The 23,867-nt window shown below is 41.8% G+C and overlaps 2 protein-coding genes across 3 annotated transcripts; both read right to left on the bottom strand.

Annotated features, from left to right (window-relative positions):
- Positions 1–11,062: 11,062 nt before the first annotated feature.
- On the bottom strand, positions 11,063–15,601 carry LOC118827388 (BAG-associated GRAM protein 1-like). Its single transcript, XM_036598732.1, has 3 exons — positions 15,541–15,601; positions 11,974–12,073; positions 11,063–11,530 (listed from the first exon to the last, which is right to left on the bottom strand). Exon 3 carries the CDS (start codon positions 11,520–11,522, stop codon positions 11,130–11,132), a length of 393 nt encoding a protein of 130 aa, XP_036454625.1. The 5' UTR covers positions 11,523–11,530; positions 11,974–12,073; positions 15,541–15,601; the 3' UTR covers positions 11,063–11,129.
- A 1,020-nt stretch (positions 15,602–16,621) lies between these two features.
- On the bottom strand, positions 16,622–18,937 carry LOC118827387 (protein unc-13 homolog B-like). Of its 2 annotated transcripts, none has more exons than XM_036598731.1 (2): positions 18,839–18,937; positions 16,622–17,153 (listed from the first exon to the last, which is right to left on the bottom strand). In XM_036598731.1, the coding sequence occupies exon 2, from the start codon at positions 17,143–17,145 to the stop codon at positions 16,753–16,755; it is 393 nt and encodes a 130-aa protein (XP_036454624.1). In that variant the 5' UTR covers positions 17,146–17,153; positions 18,839–18,937; the 3' UTR covers positions 16,622–16,752. The 2 variants fall into 2 exon arrangements, with proteins under 2 accessions (XP_036454624.1, XP_036454623.1); XM_036598730.1 differs by lacking the exon at positions 18,839–18,937 and adding an exon at positions 17,392–17,507.
- Between the last annotated feature and the right edge of the window lie 4,930 nt (positions 18,938–23,867).

Below are 23,867 nucleotides of genomic sequence, written 5' to 3'. Positions count from 1 at the left end.
TATCAGAAAGCTAGTATTGGTGAATATGATAGCAGTAGGGCTGGACAATAAAACGATAACAATAATAATCGCGATATAGCTTTCCTCTATAGAGCTATAAGAAATGTTTGATACATTTTCAATATAATAGACCATTCTTACTTCCACATTCTAGAGACAGCCTTGGTGGTGTTTTCTACTGCAAGGAAAGTGACACTATTCTGCTGTCGCCAGGAGAGGGCACATTTTTCGTACAGTTTAGCACTGTTATTGGCCCCTTGTTTAGCATTTGTAACAGGATAGCCTAGCAGCCATCACCTGACAGCTAAAAATAATCTGTTTTCTTTCTTAAATTATTACAAAAATTGCGTCCATGCTTTTCCAACTGGTAAAAAACAGCTCACCAGACACTTTCTCCCACTCTCCCCTGACAGATTTTTGAAATGTTCCATTGTTATGAAAAAAAAACGGATATGGTTGATGATTTTAGAAAGTTCTTACCTAACCCTATACTTACAGTCATAACAGACTCTACAGTTCAGCTGGTGGATAGTTATAAATATCTTGTCACATTTATAGATAAGAAAATATTTGTTTTGAATCAATGCAGATTTTGTTTGTAAGAAAGTCCAGCAGTGCCATTTCTTCTTGAGGAATATAAACTCTTTTAAAGTTTGTTCTTACATGTTGATTCTGTTTTATCAAAGTTATATGGAATCTGTTTTAACCTTTTGTTTTGTGGCTTGGTATGGCAGCCTTAACTTGACTTAAAATTACTAAAAATAGACTGAAAACAACCTTGCCAAGGTGGCAGGTAAAATCATTGGAGTACAACAGGCCCAGCTTTCAGATGTATATAACAGGCAGGTTCTGGAGAAAGCTAGTGCCATCTTGGTCCAGGTGACCACTTGCTACCAGAGTTTGGACTACTTCCACCAGGTTGGTGTTTTAGAGTACCTGCTGGAAGAACTTATGGTTTCTAAAATGCCTTATTACATGTGGGTGGTTAGGTTATGTTGCCACGTGTGTAGAATGCAAAGTTGTCTGAACTGCAAATCTAATTGTCCCTATGTGGGACAAATAAGTTAAGTGGTAAGTAGCTTTATCCATTTTATTTTGAGTTTCACAAGCATCAGATCATAACTTCTGAGGTAAAGAACTTCACTTGAGCTAAGAAAGTAATGGAACGTCTTTTCGACGCCACGGCCAAGTGGACGAGAGTTTGTTAAAAGCTGCATTGAACAGCTGCATTGATCAGAACAGATTCCTTGTCCCCATTATACAACCTTTTTCAACTCCTCTCCTCCGGCAAGCACCAGAGAACTCTGTGTACTAAGACTGCCAGACACAGGAGTGGTTTCTTTCCTCATGCCATCACCCTCATAAATAGTAGTAATACCATCTGCTGGGCCATAGCTACTCTTGTTTTTTCTCCAGATAGTTATTAGCTATTACACCCTGCTTCAGACTCATACCATTGTGCACCACAATTTCATTCCCATGCGTGATGTAGATTGCTGTTGTTGTAACGAGACAGACTGATGCTTGCAGTTAAAAGGTGAAAAAAGGCACCTTTTGTTTGTCCACAATCCACAATCGAACTAAAAAAACAGATGAAGATCAGATTCAGAATGAGCAAACAATATACCAACAAAGGTTCAGGCAACTGAAATAAAAAAAGGAACAGCCAAAAGGTGAAGTCGATTAATACAAACAAAGGGTCAGATACACAAGGAATAAAACAGGACATGGACAAGAATGCTCAGTAGCTTTATAGAAGAAACAATACCTTACAACAAAGTCTAAAGCCTGGGCTTATAAGTTAACTGGGTGTAGTCACAGGATAAAATACACAGGTGAAAAACATCACTTTATCGGGTGGAATCGGGTGGCTTAGATGTCACATGATCCCCTAGAGCAGGGGTATTTAATTAAAATTCAGAAAGGTCCAGTTAAAGAAAATTTTCTCAAGCAAAGGTCCGGAACATCATAATCATGATTCAGTGGCATAAACTGAATACTGAAGTAGCCTAGTAGTTATATCAGCAGCAAGTCAGTAGTCAGCAACTGAATGTCAAATCAATTTAGTACAATTTAATATTTCAACAATATTTGTCACTTTTCACACTGAACTGGAACAATAACAAATCCAAATAAATATTCTTTTCTCACTTCAAGTAAAAACAAGGGCTGCGTTTAAAAAATAAAACAATTCAAAAGCTTTTGAAAAAATGTGCAGCTGAAAGTGCTTAATTTTAGAATAGGAAGTGTAGTTTGAGTTGCACTTTTTCATCATTTTTGTTAACTCAGCTTCACATCGTAACAGTGAACCGAACCTAACTTAAACCTAATCAGTTTATAATAAAAAATCTCACATCCCAACAGCTGAACAGCTTCAACACCACATTTTCTCTTTCTTTGACTCTTGTATTCCCCCCACCCCCTCCCCTACCACACACGCACACGCTCTTGTTCACTGAGAGAAGCAAGCTTTGCTTGTCCTGCCAGGATTTTAGACCCAGGCAGAAACGAAGCTCTGTTTTCGTGTCGACTTTTCTCTTTTTAGAGCCATTTTAACTGGCTTTCCTCTCACTCATTTTCTTCTCAGGCGGCATTTCTCAACTCATATCGCCCCTGTCTGCAAGTAACCAGAGCCGGTCTACTACGTTTACTACGTCACTCACTCGAGTCCCCGTGCTCATTGTAAGGCGCAGATCTGATTGGATGAACAGCGTCTCATGTGATTTTTATAACGCACGCGATTGGTGTGTGAGTTTCCTGGGCCGCTAATTCAGTACCGTAAGTGCTAGAAAAGTTACGCTGTTTAAAATAGAAATGCTCCGTTAAATCAAATAATTCTCAATAGTTTATCGGTTATAGGTCCAGGTCCGGATAGGGCAACGTCTGGGTCCGGACCTGGACCGCGGTCCGCCTATTAGTGATCTCTGCCCTAGAGGGTTCTGGGAATTGGGGTCCTGGGAGTCATGGCTGGAGAGATACAAGACACTACAATCCCCCCGACCCCGACCAGAAGCATGAACCAGAGCACACCCTGAGCTGCTGCTGCGCTGATGAAGAGCTCCTGCAGTGAGTCTAAAGGCGATCTGGGAGAGTGGCTGAAAGAACCCTTTCTAAGGCAGCCCCTAGGGCAAGGGGCAGTCTTATCCGGGTTCCAGTTGTGGAAATCCGTGATCAAACTGCAATCCAAGATATCACAAGCAGGAACCCAGTATTGTTCCTCAGGGCCAAATCCCTCCCAATCAACCAGATACTGAAGCTCCCCTCCAGGCCTCCAGGATTCCATCAGTTGGTGGACAATGTAGGCAGGGGCTCCATCAACCTCCTCTGGAGGGCGTGGCATAGTGTCTGTGGAGAAGGGGGCATGGCCGAGCGTCGAATGCGGGACGGAGAAGCCGGTCGGGCTGAACCAGCGGGCTAACTAGCTGACTATGTTCACCTGTGCCTTGTTTCTGCCAGCCTACTTATAGGCAATCTCTTCCTTCAGTAGGCGGCAGAGCCCAGAGAGAGAAGGAGACCACTGGAGGTGTGAGAGCTGAGCTAAACCGGGCTGAACTGACCTGAACGGATCAGGAAAAAAGGTGGACAGAAAGGACTGAAAAGTCCCAGCGTGCGTCTTGTCTTTGTGGGCTGAAAAGCCGAGTATTTTGTTTTTTCGTTGTGAATAAAGAAAAAGCTCTCCGTCTTCACACCTGCCCCCCGGTGTCTTTCCTCCTCCCACCATTAATACTTCCACATAGGTGCCGAAACCCGGGACGGATTGGACGATACGTTGCCATGGAGTCCTCACCACTTGGGGAGATAGTTAAAGCCCTCTCCCTCCTGCAGCAGACCCAACACCAAGCTCTCCTGGACGTCCAGTGGGAAAACCAGGCCCGCTTCGAGGCCCTGGCTCAGGGCCAAGAGGCGGACAGGAAGCTTTTCCGGAGTTTGTTGGCAGCTAGCAGTACTCCAGCGCCAGCAACCATCTCCATCTCGAAGATGACTCCACAAGACGACCCTGAAGCGTTTGTGGAGCTCTTCAAGAGAGCGGCGGAAGACTGGGGGTGGCTGAAAAAAGGACTGGGCCATTCGACTGCTGCCCCTGCTCACGGGGGAAGCCCAGCTTGCTGCCCAACAGCTCCCTGCTCAGTCGCAGCTGGAGTATGACGAGCTGAAAAAGGCCATCCTCCAGAGGGTTGGACGAACTCCGGAACAACGCCATCAGCGGTTCTGCACACTGACACTCCAAGAGTTTGAACGACCCTTTGTGCTGGCACAGCAACTCCGAGATTCCTGCAGGAGGTGGCTCTTGTCACAAGCCCGCGATTCCGAGGAGGTCCTCGACCTGGTGGTGCTGGAGCAGTTCATCGCCCGCTTACCCGAGGAGACGGCAGCGTGGGTCCAGTGCCACCAACCGGAATCGCTGGACGAGGCCACCAAGCTGGCAAAGGCACACCTGGCGGCGTATTCGGGGGCAGGAACCCCCACCCAGCCGATATCTCTCTCTCCTTCTCTCTCTCTCCCTACTCTTGCTCCCAGAAAGAGGGGGGCTGTAGCCCCCAAGCCCTTTCCCCACTCTCGCCCTCCCCGCACCCCCCCCTTTCTTATTTCCCGCAACCCCCCTGCAGCTACTCACGGTCTGCCTTCTCTGTCTGCACAGGGGGCAGCAGCTGAACCCACAAAAGCTGGGGTGAAGCCTGGGCAGGTGTGTTGGTGATGGGGGGAGCCCGGGCACTTCCAGGACCAGTGCCTCCACATGGTGGTCAGAACGCTGGTTCGGGTCCCCACGTCGCCACCCACCTTCCCTGATCGAGCTGGAGCGTACCGCATACCTGTGAGTATTCAAGGGGGTACATATCAAGCATTGGTGGATTCTGGATGTAATCAAACCACGATTCACCAATGCTTGATTCAAGACGTGGCGTTGGAGAGGGCCTATCGGGTAAAGGTGCAGTGTGTGCACGGGGATGTACACAATTACCCTGTCCTGCCCCTTATAATTGAGTTTCGAGGAAAAAAGCATAGTGTGAAGGCGGCGGTTAATCCTCGCCCTACCCATCCTCTGATTTTTGGGACAAATTGGCTGCAGTTTGGGGTGTTGGTGAAAGCTTTAGTAGAGGATGGGTCCCGCACTACGATAAGGAAGGGGGCATGTGCCGCGCTCGAGGCAGGCAGACTTCCGCGCCCGTCGGTGACGGCTCCTGAGCGAGGGGGGGCAGGCGAGTTCCTCCGGGTGTGGGCCCGAAACTAACAGCATGGCCACACCTCCGGGGGTTACCCTCCTGTCTCCCCTCGGGGATTTCCCTCTGGATCAGTCACGTGACAATGCGCTGAGGCACGCCTTTGACCAAGTGAAAGTTATTGACAGTCAGTTACTCGAGCCGGGATGGCCCCTTTCCTATCCGCATTTTGCACTCATTAAAGATGGACTATACCGAGTGACGCGGAACACTCAAACCTCGGAGGTTTCAGCCCAGCTGTTAGTACCGAAAAGCTGTAGGGAAATGTTATTCCATGCGGCTCATAACAGTCCCATGGCAGGGCATTTGGGACAAGAAAAGACACTTAATTGTCTAATGGTCCGTTTCTACTGGCCAGGCATTCGCCCGGATGTACGCAGGTGGTGTGCGTCATGCCGCGAATGCCAGCTCGTGAACCCGGCAGCCATCCCAAAAGCGCCTTTGCGCCCCCTTCCATTAATCGAGGTCCCCTTCGAAAGAATTGGCATGGACCTCGTCGGGCCATTAGATTGAAGCGCACGTGGATATCGCTTTGTATTGGTCTTAGTTGATTAATGCAACGCGATATCCAGAAGCGGTGCCTCTTCGCAACATTTCAGCATGTACCGTTGCAGAGGCACTCTTCAAAGTGATCTCCCGAGTTGGGATCCCGAAAGAGATCCTGACTAATCAGGGCACAACGTTCATGTCACGCACCTTACGCGAACTATATGAGTTGTTGGGCGTTAAATCGATTCGCACCAGTGTTTACCACCCCCAAACGGATGGTCTGGTCGAACGCTTTAACCAAATCCTTAAAAATATGATTCAGAAGTTCGTTCACGAGGACGCTAAGAACTGGGACAAGTGGCTAGAACCCCTGTTGTTTGCAGTGCGAGAGGTCCCGCAAGCCTCCTCGGGGTTTTCTCCTTTTGAGTTATTGTACGGGAGAAAACCCAGGGGCGTCCTAGACGTCATTAAAGAGTACTGGGAGGAGGGACCTTCAAACAGCAAAAATGAAATTCACCTACAACAGGGGGCACTCGGCTACGTAGGTTTTCACTGGGAGACAGAGTACTCGTTTTACTTCCCACCTCGAGCTCCAAATTGCTCGCCAAGTGGCAGGGACTCTTTGAGGTCACACAGCGAGTGGGAGAAGTTGACTATGAGGTCAGACGGACAGACAGAGGCGGGGCACTTCAAGTATACCACCTCAATCTCCTTAAACCTTGGAGGGAGGTGGTCTCTGTTTCTCTGGCGACGGTGGTTCCCGAGAGAGTCGAGTTGGGGCCGCAGGTCCCAACCAAACTTATTCACACTCCGGTCCCCTGTGGGGACCAGCTCTCCCCGTCCAAGAAAGCAGAGGTGGCAAGGTTACAAATGGAGTTTTCCGACGTGTTTTCGCCTCTGCCTGGCTGTACTGACCTCATAGAGCACCACATTGAAACTCCTCCTTGTGTGGTTGTACGCAGCCGGCCTTATCGCTTGCCTGAGCACAAAAAAACGGTGGTTCAGGATGAAATTAAGGCTATGCTCGATATGGGGGTAATTGAGGAGTCCCACAGTGATTGGAGCAGCCCCGTGGTGCTTGTCCCCAAGGACTGTTCGTTTCTGTGTGGACTACAGAAAAGTAGTCCACACAGAAACGACCTGCGTCGGGCAGTGGGGGTATGTGGAGAAGGGGGCGTGGCCGAGCCTCGAATGCGGGACGGAGAAGCCGGTCGGGCTGAACCAGCGGGCTAACTAGCTGATTATGTTCACCTGTGCCTTGTTTCTGCCAGCCTACTTATAGGCAATCTCTTCCTTCAGTAGGCGGCAGAGCCCAGAGAGAGAAGGAGACCACTGGAGGCGTAAGAGCTGAGCTAAACCGGACTGAACTGACCTGAATGGATCAGGAAAAAAGGTGGACAGAAAGGACTGAAAAGTCCCAGCGCGTGTCTTGTCTTTGTGGGCTGAAAAGCCGAGTATTTTGTTTTTTCGTTGTGAATAAAGAAAAGCTCTCCGTCTTCACACCTGCCCCCCGGCGTCTTTCCTCCTCCCACCATTAATACTTCCACAGTGTCCAATGGACTTGGAACAAGCAATGACACATGGAATGAACAAGGCCCAATCCCATTTCACCTCTTGCCCCTACCACTTAGCCCTGAGCCCTCTGTTTTGTGCGTTCACGTCTAGGGTTAGGGTGTCCCAATTTTTGTTGAGATGGAGGGGTAGGGCGAAGTGTTAGGGCTACATGGCCCTAAATTTTTCAGAGGCACAGCCCAAACAGAGAGGCACAGCCCAAGAAAAACTGGCAAGATGGCTGAACAAGGGACCAAAGAAACACACAAATGTGAGTATTTTCTCTGTTAAAAATTTACAATAACTATCATATTATCTTAATGTCATTTCAATGTATTATGGTCGTTTTCTTCATAACAAGCATAAAAATCGCTAATAGCATGCTAACGATTTGGTAGCTAGCTAGCTAACTTCCCGTTCCACCTTAAATAGTCCAGCAGTATTGACACCTGAAATGCCAGAATGTAACTGCTGCACCATTTAAGGTGGAACGTGAAAATTCAAACAAGAAGCTGGCAAATAGCTGACTTCAGCTATTCCTTTCAGAAAACCTGAAACCTTTGTAGAGAGCCAAACCTGGTGTCCTGGTTGATAATTAGGGGTCTCTCTTTGATTATGGTCTGCTTGATGCTTGTGTCTTTGTCTCTGTTCACTGATGGGTCTCCTCCCAGATCCTCTCTCTCCACTGCATACAGTCATCCACTGCTGGAACATCTGATACCAAACCAGTCCATGGTGCAACAGGCAATTGGAAACCAAACACATACTGGAAAGGAGTGATTTCAGTAGAAGACCGGATCCAAGAATTTTGAGCATTCTCTGCCCACACAGTTTGGTTTACAGTGTCTGTTGGATTTGGTGTGATACCCAGAAGTTAGACTAACCGATACCCCAATGTGTCAAAAAAAGCTTTTGGTTGTTTTACACTGGGAACAAGCTGAACAAGATCATACAAATTTGTGAACATCACTATTCATTGAATTTTGCCAATAGCAATTAGCGAGTAATTGCTGTGTGCAAGTTTCTCCTTGGTGACCAGTAGTAAGGGACAAATGAGCCCAAGTAATAAACCGATGGGGCACTGACTAGGTACTATCGAATTGTCTAGGGCTATCTCTATTTTCTCATCGAATAGAGGAAACGGTAACAGTTGGGGGAAGAAGGTTTTGGATTTAGATTCAGGGTTCTCTTGAAATGTTGTGCCCCACACAATTGCTTTAGCAGTACTGGAATCAGAGGAAGATGGTAGGGATACTTTTTAGGAATTTGATTTAGCCCATGGTAATCAATGCATGGACGGAAACCCCCATCTTTTTTTCTGAATGAAAAAGAAACCTCAAGCTGCAGGAGAAGTGGAAGAACCCTGGCCTAAAGCCTCTTGTATGTAAGTGTCCATAGCATGTTCTTCCTCTTGAGTTAATGAGTAGATTCTAGATTTGGGAAGAACTGCATTATCAACAAGGTCGATGGCATTATCCTTCCTAAAAACTTCTTTGAGATCTAAATATTTTGGAGGAATCTAGAATCTAGAACTAGCAAAGCGGAAGGTGCAGTGTGCAAGTACTGATATTCAGTCACACAGGCTCAGTCTTTAGTCTCTGAATCCCCACCTAAGGCTGCAATTCTCAATGGTATCAGACATGAACATGTTTTTTTGTTGTTTTTTTAGTTTTAAGTACTTTTATGACTCAGAATGGTGAACAATGGGGAGAGAGCAGCTCACCTTACCTACTCACGTGAGAAGCTTCATGTTCCGTTAATGCTCCAGTTCCCAAAGAACAATGGAGAAAATTCAGGGGATACAGAGCTGGAGTTAAGGTGAAGGCAAAGAGGATACAAGTCTTTCATCCCCTCCATCATCATGGGGAATATGAGATCTCTCGGTAATAAGGTGGACGAACAGAACGCGCTGATCGAGACTCAGTGGGAGTATCGGGAGTGCAGTGTGCTGTGTTTTTTCGAGACACGCTGATATTCCGGACTCTAGTGTTTCGATTACCAGCTGTCATGTCGTGAGGGGGGACAGAGATGCTGAACTGAGCGGTAAGAAGGAAAGTGGAGGTGAATAATTATAAATAAATAAGAATGATTTAGTGAATAACAGATGGTGCAATCCAGGACATATTACCCTGAAGGAGAGTCACTCTTGCCCAAATGCTGAACTTTTAGCTGTTGATTTACGTTTGTACTATCTGCTAAGGGGATTCACAACTGCCATTATTGTCATTGTTTACATCCTGCCGGCAGCTGATGTGGAAGTGCTGTACGACATCATACTCTTGGCTATCGTGAGACTTCAGACTCTGTACCTGAACTCTTTCATTGCCATTTCTGGGGGTTTTAATCATGTTTTACTTTCCACCACTTTACCAAAGTTCCACCAGTTTGTTAAATGTGCAACCAGGGAGAACAGAGTGCTGGATCATCTGTATGCAAATGTTAAAGATGCCTACATTTCATCTGCCCTTCCTCCACTGGGAAGATTGGACCACAACCTGGTTCACCACTGGATCACCAAGGACCTGAAGGAACCTTTGAACAATAAGAAGCAGGCTTTTAGGTTGAGGGATAAGGAATAACTAAGGAGTGTACAAAGAGAGCTGAAGGTAAGATTGAGGAAGAGCAAGGCTAATTATGGCTCATTGCTTTGATTGTGACATTGGCCATGGCCAAATGTGTTGGTGTACTGAAATGAGTCTAAATTCATACCATATATGGTGAGTTTCTCTCAAGCCTAACCCATGCACTCCCACCTCTTCTCCGCACAGAATCAGAATAGACTCTGTCCACTGCAGGCCTTCCACTGAAGCTTTCAGAACGAGTGACCAGCTCTTTGTATCCCCTTAGGGAAAGATATCTTGAAACAATGCCTATTATACTGACTTGTGCAGAACATATTCTTGGCGTGTGGGATACATCTTCCTTTGAGCCTCAAGGGCGCAGTTGTGTCCAGAACCCCACTGTAGGGCTCTCCTTGCAAAATATTTGCTCTGCTGCAAGCAGGGCCACTTCTCATACTTTTGTGAGGTACTACTGTCTTGAGTGTACACTTGTACCATTTTCCAATATTTGATGTTCAGCAATAAGGTATACCCTGATATTCAATGCTGGACATTGTGAAGTTTGAAACCAGGAGTCATGACGTCTTTGCAAATATGGACATTTAATTTACTCTCCAAAACCACCAATGAACCCACAGGTGTCTTTTGAAATATTCATGGTGGTAAAATAATGGGAGATCTAGAAAAATAAGCTTCTTTTGGGGACTATTTTGCTTCACAACACCCTGAGTGTACCTCTGTACCTAAATGTCTCTAAAAATACATTTCAGACAAAATTTCATCATCTCTGACATCAGGCAGTGTTCATAAACATTTCATATAGTAAAGTTCTGTGAGGGAACTTTCAGAGGCATTGAACTCACTTCAGCTGTCTCATTCCTATCACCACCACTATGAACAGCTGGAGCTCTACTAGACTTGAATGGAGCATTTCACCTCAAACTACTCTGGGCTTTATGTAGTAATTATTTAATAATGCTTACAGTTGGAAAAATCAGTGGAATTGACATTTAAGCTCATAACCACAGACCAAAAACTACCCACAAGATGTCTAGTTGTGATTACAGCACAGTCATGCAACTTTCTTTTTCCTCTTACACTTAATAACCACAGTATATACTAATTTTTTTCTCAGAATGTGAGTGTAGAAAGTACGAGTGAAGAGCTGTGCACAAGTTTGCTGAAAATCACTTTAATATTGGTCTTTAATTGATATCAAAGACATGTTAAGACTTAGAAGCGAAGAAGCATGAGATAAGGCATTCTAATTGCTGTTAGAAGCTCTTAGCAGCTGAGAGACCTCAGACATTTATTTGAGCAAATAGCTGAAACTCAGACTGCCTCTGCCCACAATGCAGTCAAGTTTTAGTTGAGTGCCAGATTGCACCTTCAAGGTGCAGGTGCCCAGCTGGTCGTCATAGATGAGGTCCTTGTCCCACACCTCCAGTTTCAGGATGTCTTTAGCTTTGCACTTGGGGAAGTTGAATTCATCACTCCATGTAGGGTTGGCATTGTCCTGGCGGAAGTCGGTCATGCCGCTGAAAGTGGAGCCGCACGAGACTTTGACGTAGGGGTCAGGGGGGCCGATAGGATCGCCGTCCAAGTTAAAGGCTCGCAAGCCCCACACACGGACAGCAGCATCAGTTGGCAACAGGTGAGCTGCTATGATCAGGATGGCCACGCACATCAAACGAAAAGTCATGGCTTTGTCTGTGAAAAAATAAAGGTATAAGAGTCAATAGAGTGGAACTAGGTTTTCAGCTCTGTTACAACAGGTTATGAATGGCTGTTCTACTACTCTACTCTCTTGGATCTGGTGGTTTTTAGTGTTGTGTATTTTGGCATTTTAGTATTTTCTTAGCGACAAAACATCTGATGACACATTGAAATCAAGACTTAGCAGAATCAAATATGTGACACTACACTGATCTTCCAGGTAAGTTAATATTAACCCTGCAAGTGATCAGAAGGAAAGTGTCAACTCGATTCTACAGCGGTTGAAATGAAATATAATGTTAGCCCACTGATAGTTAGTAACGTTTGTTTTATTAACTTGTTACTGGCTATATTCAGAAACATAAGGTGTCTGAATATATCATTAAATTACATAACTTACATGCACTGCATTTTTAAGGTTGAAACATTACACTTACCGGACAAACTGGATATCCAGGAGAAAAAAGTCCCCTTTGCTTTTGCTCTTTTCAGGCTGTGTTCCTCCGGCGCTACCGTTGCAAGATCAGTGAAGGCAGTCTGCAATGCGCTGGACTTTAGTATTGGGAAAAGGGGGCGTGCCTACCAATTAAGTAGGCGTACCCAATTTTAACTCTGGTACGCACAAACTCTGGTTCCAAATCTGACAATGTGGCAGAAGAAATTTAGCTTCGTTTCTATAGAACGAAAGGGCTTTTAGCCACGTCCGTGCTTCCTTACAGTCATTGGGTGGAACCAGTTTAGTGAGAAAAAATATATGCTTTATATCACTATGTGCTTTGTGGGAGTTCTAGATATGTCACTGACTGCGAATACCAGTGGGAGCCTAATTGGGTTTCAGTCAGTTGTGATGGGAAGTTTCAATCATTTTACGGAACTGGTAAGACTAGAAAGCCAACATGCCAACAGGCCAGTAATTCCAAGAGTTTAAATAGAAAGAAAAAAAAAATGATTATATTTAGTTTCTGGGCTCATCCATTTGGTAGAAAAATGCACTTGTGACAAGTAATGTGAGAGAAATTTGCTTTTCTGTTCCTAGGTCTTGTTTATGACATTAATCTTTTTCTAATTCATGACAGTCAATATGCTACCAACTAATGCAAGCTAAGTAAGTTAAGCATTTCTCACTGCCCACCTGCTTGGATGTGTTCTCATCTTCTCTAAGTAGCTTTTTTATTTTTGTCTTTTGTAACATTTATAGCATTCTTGTGCTTATAACTGACACCCTTGACTAGCAGAAAGATTGGATTTCTTAACAATGGGTGGAGAAGCATGCCTTGTTTGAGACACTAAAAGTGAAACTAATTCCTGTTGACTATTTCTTCCACCATCAACTGTAGTTCTTTTTTGCTTTTTTCAACACTTTGTTTGATGTTTTTTCTCTGTTTTGCTGTCCTCTGAGCAGATTAAAAGATAAATATTGGAAAAAACGGTTAATATAAATGAAAAATATATCTCATTTCATTTATGGTAATCTGTAAAATGCAACATAGCCAACATAAGAAAACAAGAAAATCGTAGGGAATAATAAAGATTTTCTTAGGATAATATCTGAGAACTTCTTAAGGTATACTTACACCGTTGACTAGCAGAAAGATTGTTTTTCTTAACAATGGGTGGAGAAGCATGCCTTGTTTGAGACACTGAAAGTAAAACTAATTCCTCTTGGCTGTTTCTTCCAGCGTCACCTCTATTTCTTGTTTGCTAATTTTTTTCAACACTTGGTTTTATGTTTTTATCCATTTTGCTGCCTGTCCTCTGAGCAGATTAAAATAAATATTAGAAAACATAGATAATAGAAATTCAAAGTATATCTCATAGCCAATATAAGAAAACAATGAAGATTGTCTTAAGAAAATCTTAAGGAAATCATAAAATCTTAGGAAAATCCTAAAGATTTTCTTAAGAGAATATCTGAGAACTTCTTAAGGTTTTTTGATAATAAAAACATTCTTATGAACTTCTTAGTGTTTGTCTTAAAAACCTTTGCAAGTTTTTTTCTTAAGAAAGCTTTTGTGAATCCTGCCCCAGGCACTAAGGAGTTTCATGCCTCTCAAAGCTCCATCCCAGAGAGTAATTACATGTAATGGTTATAAATACACTGCCTGATGGTTGAGTCATTGTTTTATGGTAACTTTGTACAGTTTTGGTCAAAAACATATTTTAATCTATTTGTTTAGTTCATTCCTGCTATGAAAAATGTTCTAAGGCAAAGTAATCCCCAAAGAAAACTTGTTTTTTTCAGATTGACTATTTTACCATCATCAGTATTACATGTACAAAATCATGTAAGTTCAGTGGTGGTTTTGGATAGTAAATTTAATTAACTATATTTTTGTTGTTGACATTGGAACCCCTGGTTTCCATCAGCACCCTTGTAAATAAGTAGTAGTCAGTAAGTTTCTTTACTATCGAAGTATTTCACATCAAACCACTTTATTTACATCTCAACCATTGAATTCTGCAGAAATGTAGAAAAAATGCCTTTATTTTGTGTTTTGTAAATGTAAAGAATTTTAGAATATGACGCCTGCAGCACACTTAAAATTATGACAGAGGCATGATTACCACTGTTACATTACCTTTTATTTTCACTACACTTTTTAATCGTTTTGGAACAGCGGATAGTATCTGTCGCAGTTTTGCAAGTGGGTATTTGGCCCATTCTTGCCTGATATAAAACTTCAGCTGCTCAATAGTCTGCGAGGGTCATTGTCTGATTCTTCTTCATTATGCACCATACATTTTCAATAGGAGACTGATCTGGACTGCAGGCAGGCCAGTCAAGTCCATACACTCTGTGTCTATGAAGTCACACTGTTGTAGCACATGCACAATGATTCCTGGCATTATGTTGCTGAAATAACCATGGACTTGCTGGGAAAAAGATTTCATCTGGATGGCAGCATATGTCTCTCTAAAATCCCAATATACACCTCCACATCAATGGTACCTTCACACATATGCAAGTCACACTGGCCGTGGGCACTGATGCACTTCGCACCATGACAGATGTTGGCTTTTGGATCTTTCGCTGATAAGTCTGGGTGACCTTTTGTCTTTGGCACCAAGATTGCAGTGTATGTTCTTCCCAAAAACAAGCTCATCTTTTGAATCATCTGAGATGAGCTCGTGCCCAGAGAACTCGGTGGTGTTTCTGCATGGACTTGATATATGGCTTTCTCCTTGGTAATGTACACTATATGGACAAAATGTATTGGGACACATCTCCTAATCCTTGAATTCAGGAGTGTCATTCAGTCCCATTGCCAAATGTGTATAAAATCAAGCACCTAGCCATTCAGTCTGCCTTTACAACCATTTGTGAAAGAATAGGTCATTCTAAAGAGCTCACTGAATTAGAGCGTGGTACTGTAATTACATGGTACTGTTGCGACAAGTCAGTTCGTAAAATTTCGGCCCTCCTAGATATTCCACAATCAACTGTGAGTGGTTTTATTGAAAAGAGGAATCATTTAGGAACCACAGCAACTCAAGTGCATAAGAGTCACCAATGCTCTGCTGACTCAATACTGTATAATAACACAAACCCTGAATCTCTAATGACTTAAAAGTCCTTCTATATAATTTGAGAAAGGCTTTTAAGGAAAGCAAGGTCAGTGAAGTGAGGGAAATAAAAAAAGCTGTGAGATCAGTAATTGTCGATGATGATAAAATAGTGTTAAATTGTTTGGTTACTGTTATGTACCAGTGTGGCTCTACACTATGAATAAATGAAAAAATAAAAATATTTTAGGCCAAAATCTTTGTAAAACCTATTATGAAACAATGATAGTTGTATCCATTTCATGTAATAAATTTATGTGAAGGAGCTTTTTGAGGCATTCAACTTTTCAGACATCTGTTTCTTCACCACCACTATGAAAAATTCTGACTCAGTAAGTTTCTCCAGAATGGATCATTTCACACCAAAACACTCTGAATGACTTCCTTTACATATTGTGGATTGAATTAGAGAACTTTTGAAATAATAAGTTTCCTCATACCCCTTTTAAGAATCCTCAGGGCTGGCCTCACAAATGCCACCACCTCCCAGCACAGCTATACATCTGTGCTTTGAGTAATGATTTGAGTGATTTGTTTGTTTTCTTTGTCATTCAAGGTTCTCCTTGAATGACAGGCCTTTGCCAACACCAGATTTTAAAGGCTTCTGTATTTTTCCTGACTTGCTTGTTTATTGTCTAGAATGACCATAGCCTGGACAATTCTGATCTTTATTTTGAGATGTATGGTTTTATGGTGGCTTGATAATCAATTATTTTTGAAAGACCACATTTTTAAAGCTCTGGCAAAGAGCCAAATGTACCATTTCTCTTTAATAGTGCACAGTTGGTCAGTACATTCACATTCACAGACAAATGAAGGAGGTTGTTGTTCCTTGCCAGTTTCTAGAAAGCTTATCGCTAATTGATTGTGGCACTGGCCTTGGCCACATGTGTCGGTGAACTGAAATGACTGTCAGTTCATACCTTATTCTCCCCAAATATGGTCAGTTCCCCTCCAGCCTAACCCAGCATGTATGCCTAAGTGCTTCCCTGTGAGACGATTGACTCCCACTTCTTTTCCACACAGAATCAGAGGCTCTGACTGTGTCCAGTGCCAAAGCTTTCAGAAAGAGTGACCGGCTCTTTGTATCCCCTTATAAGGGCAAATTTTCCCAAAGCAGTGCCTACTATGCTGAATTGTGGAAAACATACCCTTGGTACATGGGATACATCCTCCTTTGAGCCTCAAGGGTGTCGTTGTGTCCATTTCATGTAATAATGTTTTGTGAGGGAGATTTTACAGGCATTAAACTCTTCAGACGTCTGCTTCCTATCACCACCACTGTGAGCAATTGGAATGGAGCATTTAACTTCAAACCACTCTAATGGACTTTACATTTTAAGTATTGAATAATGCAACTTGGAAAATTTGGTGGAATTACAATGTAAGCTCATACCCATACACCAAAAACTATTTCCCTCCAATAACCATTTCCCTCTTACCCTTAAAATGACCACTGTTTATACAAATTTTTCATCAGAATGTGAGTGTAGGAAGTGTAAATGAAGAATTGTACACAAGTTTGCTGAAAATCAATTTAATATTGGTCTTTAATTGATGTCAAAGACATGTTAAGACTTTGCAAAGATGTATGAAATATGGCATACTAATTGCTGTTAGAAGCTCTAAGCAGCTGAGAAGACTTAGGACATTCATTTGAGCTCAAAGTTGTAACTCAGACTGCCTTTGCCCACAATGCAGTTAATATTTACGTGAGTGCCGGACCGCACCTGCGAGGTGCAGGTGCCCAGGTGGTCATCGAAGTTAAGGTCCTTGTCCCACACCTCCAGTTTCAGGTTGTCGTTGGCTCTGCAGTTGGGGAAGTAGAATTCGGCACTCCATGTAGGGTTGGCGTTGTCCTTGTGGAACTCGGTCATGCCGCCAAAGGTGGAGCCACACCAGACTTTGAGGTAGGGGTCTGGGGGGCCGGTGGGGTCGCCTTTCAAGTTAAAGCCTCGCATACCCCACGCGCGGACGGCAGCATCGGTGAGCGCCAGGTGAGCTGCTATGACCAGGATAGCCACTAACATCAGACGAGAGGTCATGGCTTTGTCTGGAAAAAAAGGTATGAGTAAATACAGTGGATCCAAATTGTCAGCTTTGTTACATCACGTTATGAGAGGTTGTCCTGATCTCCTGGTGCTGGTTTTAATATTTTCTTAGCTACAAAGCATCTGATCACACAGTGGATTCGATACTTAGCAGATAAGCAGAATCAGATATGTGATACTACACTGATCTCCCGGGTAAGTCCAGAGTAACCGTGCAAGTGATCAGAAAGAAAGTCTCACCTCAGTTCTACAGAGCCTGAAAGCTATGATAGTGCTCAGCTGAGCCTGAATTTATGGCCGGTATGATCTGTACAGCAGCCTTGAAATTATCAGCAGGTGAGCCAACTATAAATTTGTTAATGTTTGCGTTTGACTGTAGTTAAAGTTTGACTGAAGTTTTTTAGACAGGTGGTAACCTCTCAGTTGGATTTTTTTTTGGAAATGTTAGTTCACAGTTTATTTATTTGCTGAGTGTATTATGTATTATGTATTATACATATTAGAAACAAAATATAAAGTGTATATTTTCCTTTTTTTAACAATATTTTTTAATATTTTTATATAAAATTAAATTCAAGTTTAATCCCAAATTATTTTTCTCAGCTATATGAATACTTTTTTTATTTATTTAAGCCTATGACACATTATGCGTAATGCACCAGAAAATGTTTTGGAAATATTACTGAAACCATAAGTTTTATTCTTATGTTGTCTTAGTTGTAAATGGAGGAAAACTAGTCAAAAGTTGGATCAGTTGATCAATTACACTCAGTTTCACTAGAAATAATAATAATTAAATTAATAAACATTGAAAGTAAAAAACTGAGGCAGTGTACTGATTTAATGATGGAAAAGTTGCATGTAGTCTTTAGTGGGTCATCATGTTCTATCACATCTAGAACTGTCTAGAAGTCAGCTGACAGAATTATTAACAGCAAATGTGAGCCACTGTGTCATCTCACATTTACTTTTTCTGTATGATATAAATGTGGCAGTACAATCTTATACTGCCACATTTATATAATAAGGCAGTTGTGTCTGTATTGTAACATGTTTTACCTTTTGTAGAGCTCCAGTGCAAACATTTTGACACCGTGTGCATTTTTGTGTCCCCTGTAAATCCATAGTTAATTCAGTTAATTCATGGCCACGACTTGTTAATGTTTGAGAATGAGTTAACTAAGTTATGGGAGCAAGATAGTTAAGTCATAGCCGCAACTTCATGATGCGTGGGAATGAGATTCTGAGAGTCAGATGTGAAGATTGTTGGATACATTAAAGTGAGCAGTGTTCACAGATTTATTAGACAAAAGCCTGCCCAAACAACTGCATCATTAGTCTAACATTGCTAACATGTATATGGGTTTTTACAGGGATGTTCATTTGGCTGTATAGTTGAAGTACACAGTGCCTTTTTTCATGGAGCACTTAGCATTAGAAATAGACCCGCTTGACAGCATGACGTTACAGCTGCCTAATAAGTCATCTTTAGAGGAGAGAAGGCCATGGTTTCGTCTGTGAAGAGCAAGAGAAATCTACACTATTAAGAGTAGGAAAGGAGATCTACAGGGCTACAGTACATTTGAATGAGAAAATGTGAAGTATAAACAAGTAAAACTAACGTTTTAATGAGCTACAGGTGGAGGAAGGCAAGTCTTTTGGGGTTTTAGACAAACAAATGTCTTACCTCGAGCTGCGTTTCTCAGCAACAAGAAACTACAAGTACCATCAGCTTAACTCAGCCCTGATTTAAAGAAGATCCAATCTCTACGCCAACCTTGAGCTTATTAACAGTTGATCTAGTCGTGTGTATTTCAGCCAATGAGAAGAAAGGAAACAAACCATATGTTGCTTGCGTTATACTTAAGCATGAATAATGTCATGTGCTTTTGATAAGAACTGGAGCATCTGTTGAACGGAAGAGAAAAACACATGGTTTTCTAAATGGCAGAAAGCCAGTCTGCCATCAAATTTAACTACTGTGCAGAAGACCACCCTGCATGTATTGAATTTCAGTCAAATGGCCAGTCAGTTCAAGTTATTCACTTTTCAGCATCAGGAAAGAAGCAGAAAACATATTTAGCAGAAAATTAGGCAAGAATCACATTAAAAGTACAATAATTGCTCAGTATTAAGTGTGTCCACTCTTTACCTTCACAGCTTCCATTCTTTTCAGGAGACTCACTTTCAGTTTTTCAAAGAAATCCGCAGGGATATTTTTCCATATCACCAAAGTTCAGTGTTAGAACTTGGTTGCATTTTCTGCTTTTCACAATGTAAACACATTCAGTGATGTTGAGGTCTGGACTAGTGTGGTCAGTCCATTGTTCTGAGAACACCAGCAGCTTCTTCATTTGATGTCCTTTCTCAGAAACATTTCTGACAGCTACACATCCTTTCCTTTAGCTGAGTTGCCTTCTCACAGTGGAAGGATGAAAGCTTTAAGTTCTGTTTATCTGATTAGAACAGTTTTGGTGTCTACCAGGTCTTCCAGGTGGTTGTTAAAAATCCCAGTTTCTTTGTACTTTCTGTAGTTCTGTTTTTTCACTTATTTCTCACTGACTTTCTCCTTCCTTACGCAAGTGCATCTTACATCTAATCTCTTCAGAAACATCTACTGTAAAATGCGTAACTTGTACTTAATGTCTTTTTTGACTGGAAATTAAATAAATGTAGGGTGGTCACTGACTTCTGTACAGTAAGTCATTTGCACAAGCTTTCTAGAAATGTGGATCCAGCTAGTGTGCAAAATAATATGTATAATATATATTATAAATAATATGCCAGCATTCTCAATTTGCTACAGCGCCACACTGAGGCAAACCAGTGCTGCATCACTAGTTGATTAACAGTATCAAAGACTAAACAATGACCTTTCCTTGAATTGTTTTTTTTTCCCTTATGGACAGCATAACATCATAGGTTTATTTTCAGGGACATTCAAGGGGTCCAAGAGGTTATTAGGGAGTCTTGGACTCCCCCAGGACCCCCTGAGCAACCAGAGACAGTGGCAGGAGACACTTAAGAACACAAGAAGGAAACGCTAAGAGGAACAAAAAGAAAAAAAAAAAATCTTTTAGGCCAAAATCTTACAGTAAAACTCTACATCTCAGGCATCGGGCACCGTATTCATAACCAATTCATGTAATAACTTTCTGTGAGGGAGCTTGTAGAGGTGGACGTCTGGTTCCTATCACCACCACTGTGAATAATTCAGACTCAGCACGTTTTTTCTACAATGGAGCAGTTGTACAATGCCACAAAAGACCTACTTTTGATTTCATAAAGAATCTTTATTGGATTGTTCTTTAGTATATGAAGAACCCTTATAAAGTTTAACAAACCTCCACAAAATGTGTAGCTTCTAGGAAGAACCCTTACAATGCAATGAGACTTGATATTATGATATTATGTGTAGATTATTTAAGCCTTCAAAAGGATTTTCAAAAATGACTCTTTATGGTAATAAAAGTGTTTTTTGGAACCGTATACGGCACCCAACTACTCTCTGTTTGTAATCTGTACTGCAGCTTTCAAGGTGTCAGCAGGTGGTCCTGTCCCATACACTGTTTGTTAAGGCAAACACTTTTGGATGCAAGAACTGTCCTTATGTATTGCCACATAACTGAACAATATGTGTGAATGCTCATAATGTATATCAAGTGGACTATTCTACCATTGTGATGGATGCTGGATGCTTATTGCTTAAGATTTTCCACATCAGGAAAGGTTTTAGCCCACTGAATACATTACAAGTCTTAAAGAAGAATCTGAAGAATCATACACTATATGGCCTATACACTATAAAAGTATGTGGACACCTGACCATGAGCTTGTTGGACATCTCATTTCAAAATCACGGCCATTAATATGGAGTTGCCCCCCTTTATAGCTACAACAGCCTCCACTCTTCTTGGTCATTCAGAGTGGTTTGGTGTGAAATGCTCTGTTGAAGCGAAACTTACCAAGTCAGAATTGTTCACAGTGGTGGCGATAGGAACCAGACATCCACCTCTGAAAGCCCCCTAACATGAAGTTACTACATGAAATGAAATGGTTATCAATAAGCAAGAGAGGGTATGAACTGTGGCTATAATTTTCTAGATTGTTGTCTTGAGATCACAAGATAGTTGGGGCATGATCTCAAGATAGCAATCTGGAAAATTATAACTACTACAATATTTTACAATAGTTTTGAGATATAGTTTTGGTCTAAAGTCTGTTTTTCATGCACATTAATGGCAGAGGGGTAAATGCAGGGCTGTGTAAGGCAAAATAGTCCCCCCAAAAAACATTATTTCAGATCGATCACTATTTTACCATTATCAACATTGGATTTCACATTTAGGCTCACTGCTGGTTTTGGATGGTAAATAAAATGGCTAATAAAAACAAAAGCTGTGTTGCAGACATTGCAACCCCTAATTCCAGTCACCACCACTGTAAAGAAAGTGAACCATTTCACAAATTGCACGTAATGTCTTTGTTTACATCTCAAGGATTGAATTTGGGGAGGTAGTGGATGGTGGTATGTAATTTACAATATGATCTCAGTTTTTTGGTGAAATATAAATGTGCATGTTTACATTACAGAATATAAAAGGACTACAGTTGGGTAGTAACGGGTTACATACATAATACAGATACATAAAAAAGGTGACAATTACAGAAAAAACACAGTGATCAAATTACAGGTACATTACTGCACAGATACAGATACTGATCCTTGGTACCATGGGCGACATTGTGGGGGGCTAAAATGTTTGTCAACTCACTTTAATTATAGAATATTGACATTTGTCAAAACAATCTACCACATATAGAGACTGATCTCCACGACACTAGGAGGCAGCCAAGTAGTGAAAACAGTCAACAGATTGGCTGCTTGTAATGTTTCGCCCCAGAAATTATTCACATTCACATGGTAAAGGCGCGTTGGCCAATGGCTAGAAATGGCTTAATGACCCAACACACTCAACGACTACTTCTTTAAAAAGCCAAAAACTCACGTTCCAGACAAAAAATGACAGTTTGAACAGACGAGTGTTACGGAGGCCCCAATTACTGGCCTTTCTGCTCCAGTCTCAACCCCAGCTAATCAGCGTTCTGAAGAGGTTAGCTATATTTAAGCGACAGAGGAGACGGATGCAGAGCCGTCCCTTTTTTAACGCAATGCCATCAGAAGAAATCGGCTTCAATCAATGATTAGCACTTTTTAAAATGTCAGATCTAGGCAATAGCCTAGTAAACATCAGTAACCTCTTCAAGTTGTTCCTGACCGTGCCAATGAGCAGCACATCTTGCGAAAGGAACTTTTCTTGCTTGTATCAGTTGAAAGCTTACATGAGAAACACTATGAGTCAAGAGAAACTGTTTGACACTGCAGTACTGAATATTGAACAGGCCATTTACATGGACTTTACATGAAAAAAAACAGTCAGTGCATTTGATGCCATGCCCAGTGGGCGCTGTCTTGCATTTTATTTGGGTAGGACATTGTTTATACTTTGCTAAATGTAGGTTATTTGCTGAATATAGGTTTTTACTTCTGACAAGTGTTATTTGTTTTACTGATGTAGACCCACATATTTAGTTGAGTGAGATGGCTTGCCCCCTCTGACGTAAGTCTCAAATGTTGCCCATGCTTGGTACTAAATTTCTCAAGAAGCTCAGGCTCCTTTGCTTCTGCTACCAAACCTGAAGTATGAAACGTGGGAAATTTTGTAAAGGTTTGGCCTTTTCTATCTCAGAGCGATGCAGAGAAACCTGTTAATGCATTTGTTACAAGCAGAGTTGATCACTGTAATGCTCTTTTTTACCAGGCCTGCTTGCACATCCTTTACAACTCATACAAAATGCAACAGCACAGATCCTAACAAGAACAAAAAACCGTACCGAGAACAAAAAAACGTAACGGTATCACAACCGTTTTGAAGTGGCACTGGCGACCTGTGTCTTTCAGGATATATTTTATAGTTCTGCTACTTTTCTTCAGTTTTGGCTGTCTGTAAAACACCCTGAGCTGCCACCAGTATGAAAAGTAAATGTAAGTTATTATTATTGTTAATATTATTGTAACTATTACAAAAATGGATTATATGTAGATTATATAAATAGAATAAAAACAGAAAATAGAGATTACGAACTGTATTGCCTTAAATCTCAACACTTACGGTGATTTTCCTGCCGTTGTTTGTCTCTATAAGCCAAATTTGTCTGCTAAATCCAGATTTTGTTGAGATTTTTTTTTCATGAGTGTTTACCACTTGTTTATTGGGACATAGCATGGCGTGGCAAGCGCTAAACTCATGACAAACAATGTATTCATTATGATGTTAACGTATAAGTGATCTACGTTTAACTACATTTATTTTTTCATGTGGTTTTAATTTTTTCACAGTTTCTTTCACTAATGTTCACAGGGAGTGATGTAGGTCTGTATTTCAGTTGGAACAAGTTAAGGCACTGCACACCAGACACGTAGCCTCATGTAGTATCACTGTGTTGCAGTGATTGTGCTGATTAACATCAAGTTCAAGCTCATTTTTACAGTCTACTCGTTTGAATTTAATGAAATAAAACATTCAACATCACTTATAATGTTTAGTATCAATTTACTACTTCTTCACAAACTTATAGCTAAAAGATACAAGGTGAAAAAGGCTGGGCTAGTATTATTAGCTGAGTTAACAGACCATTAGCATTTGTGTCTTTAA

This window comes from Colossoma macropomum, unplaced genomic scaffold (assembly GCF_904425465.1).
Source record: "Colossoma macropomum unplaced genomic scaffold, Colossoma_macropomum, whole genome shotgun sequence".
NCBI classification, from domain to species: domain Eukaryota; kingdom Metazoa; phylum Chordata; class Actinopteri; order Characiformes; family Serrasalmidae; genus Colossoma; species Colossoma macropomum.
Note: the sequence above shows the minus strand (reverse complement) of the source record. Positions and strands in the feature narration are given on the sequence as shown.

Bases quoted from the DNA above. Each gene is read 5' to 3' on its own strand.
- LOC118827387 (XM_036598731.1), bottom strand. From the start codon at position 17,145: ATGACCTCTCGTCTGATGTTAGTGGCTATCCTGGTCATAGCAGCTCAC.
- LOC118827388 (XM_036598732.1), bottom strand. From the start codon at position 11,522: ATGACTTTTCGTTTGATGTGCGTGGCCATCCTGATCATAGCAGCTCAC.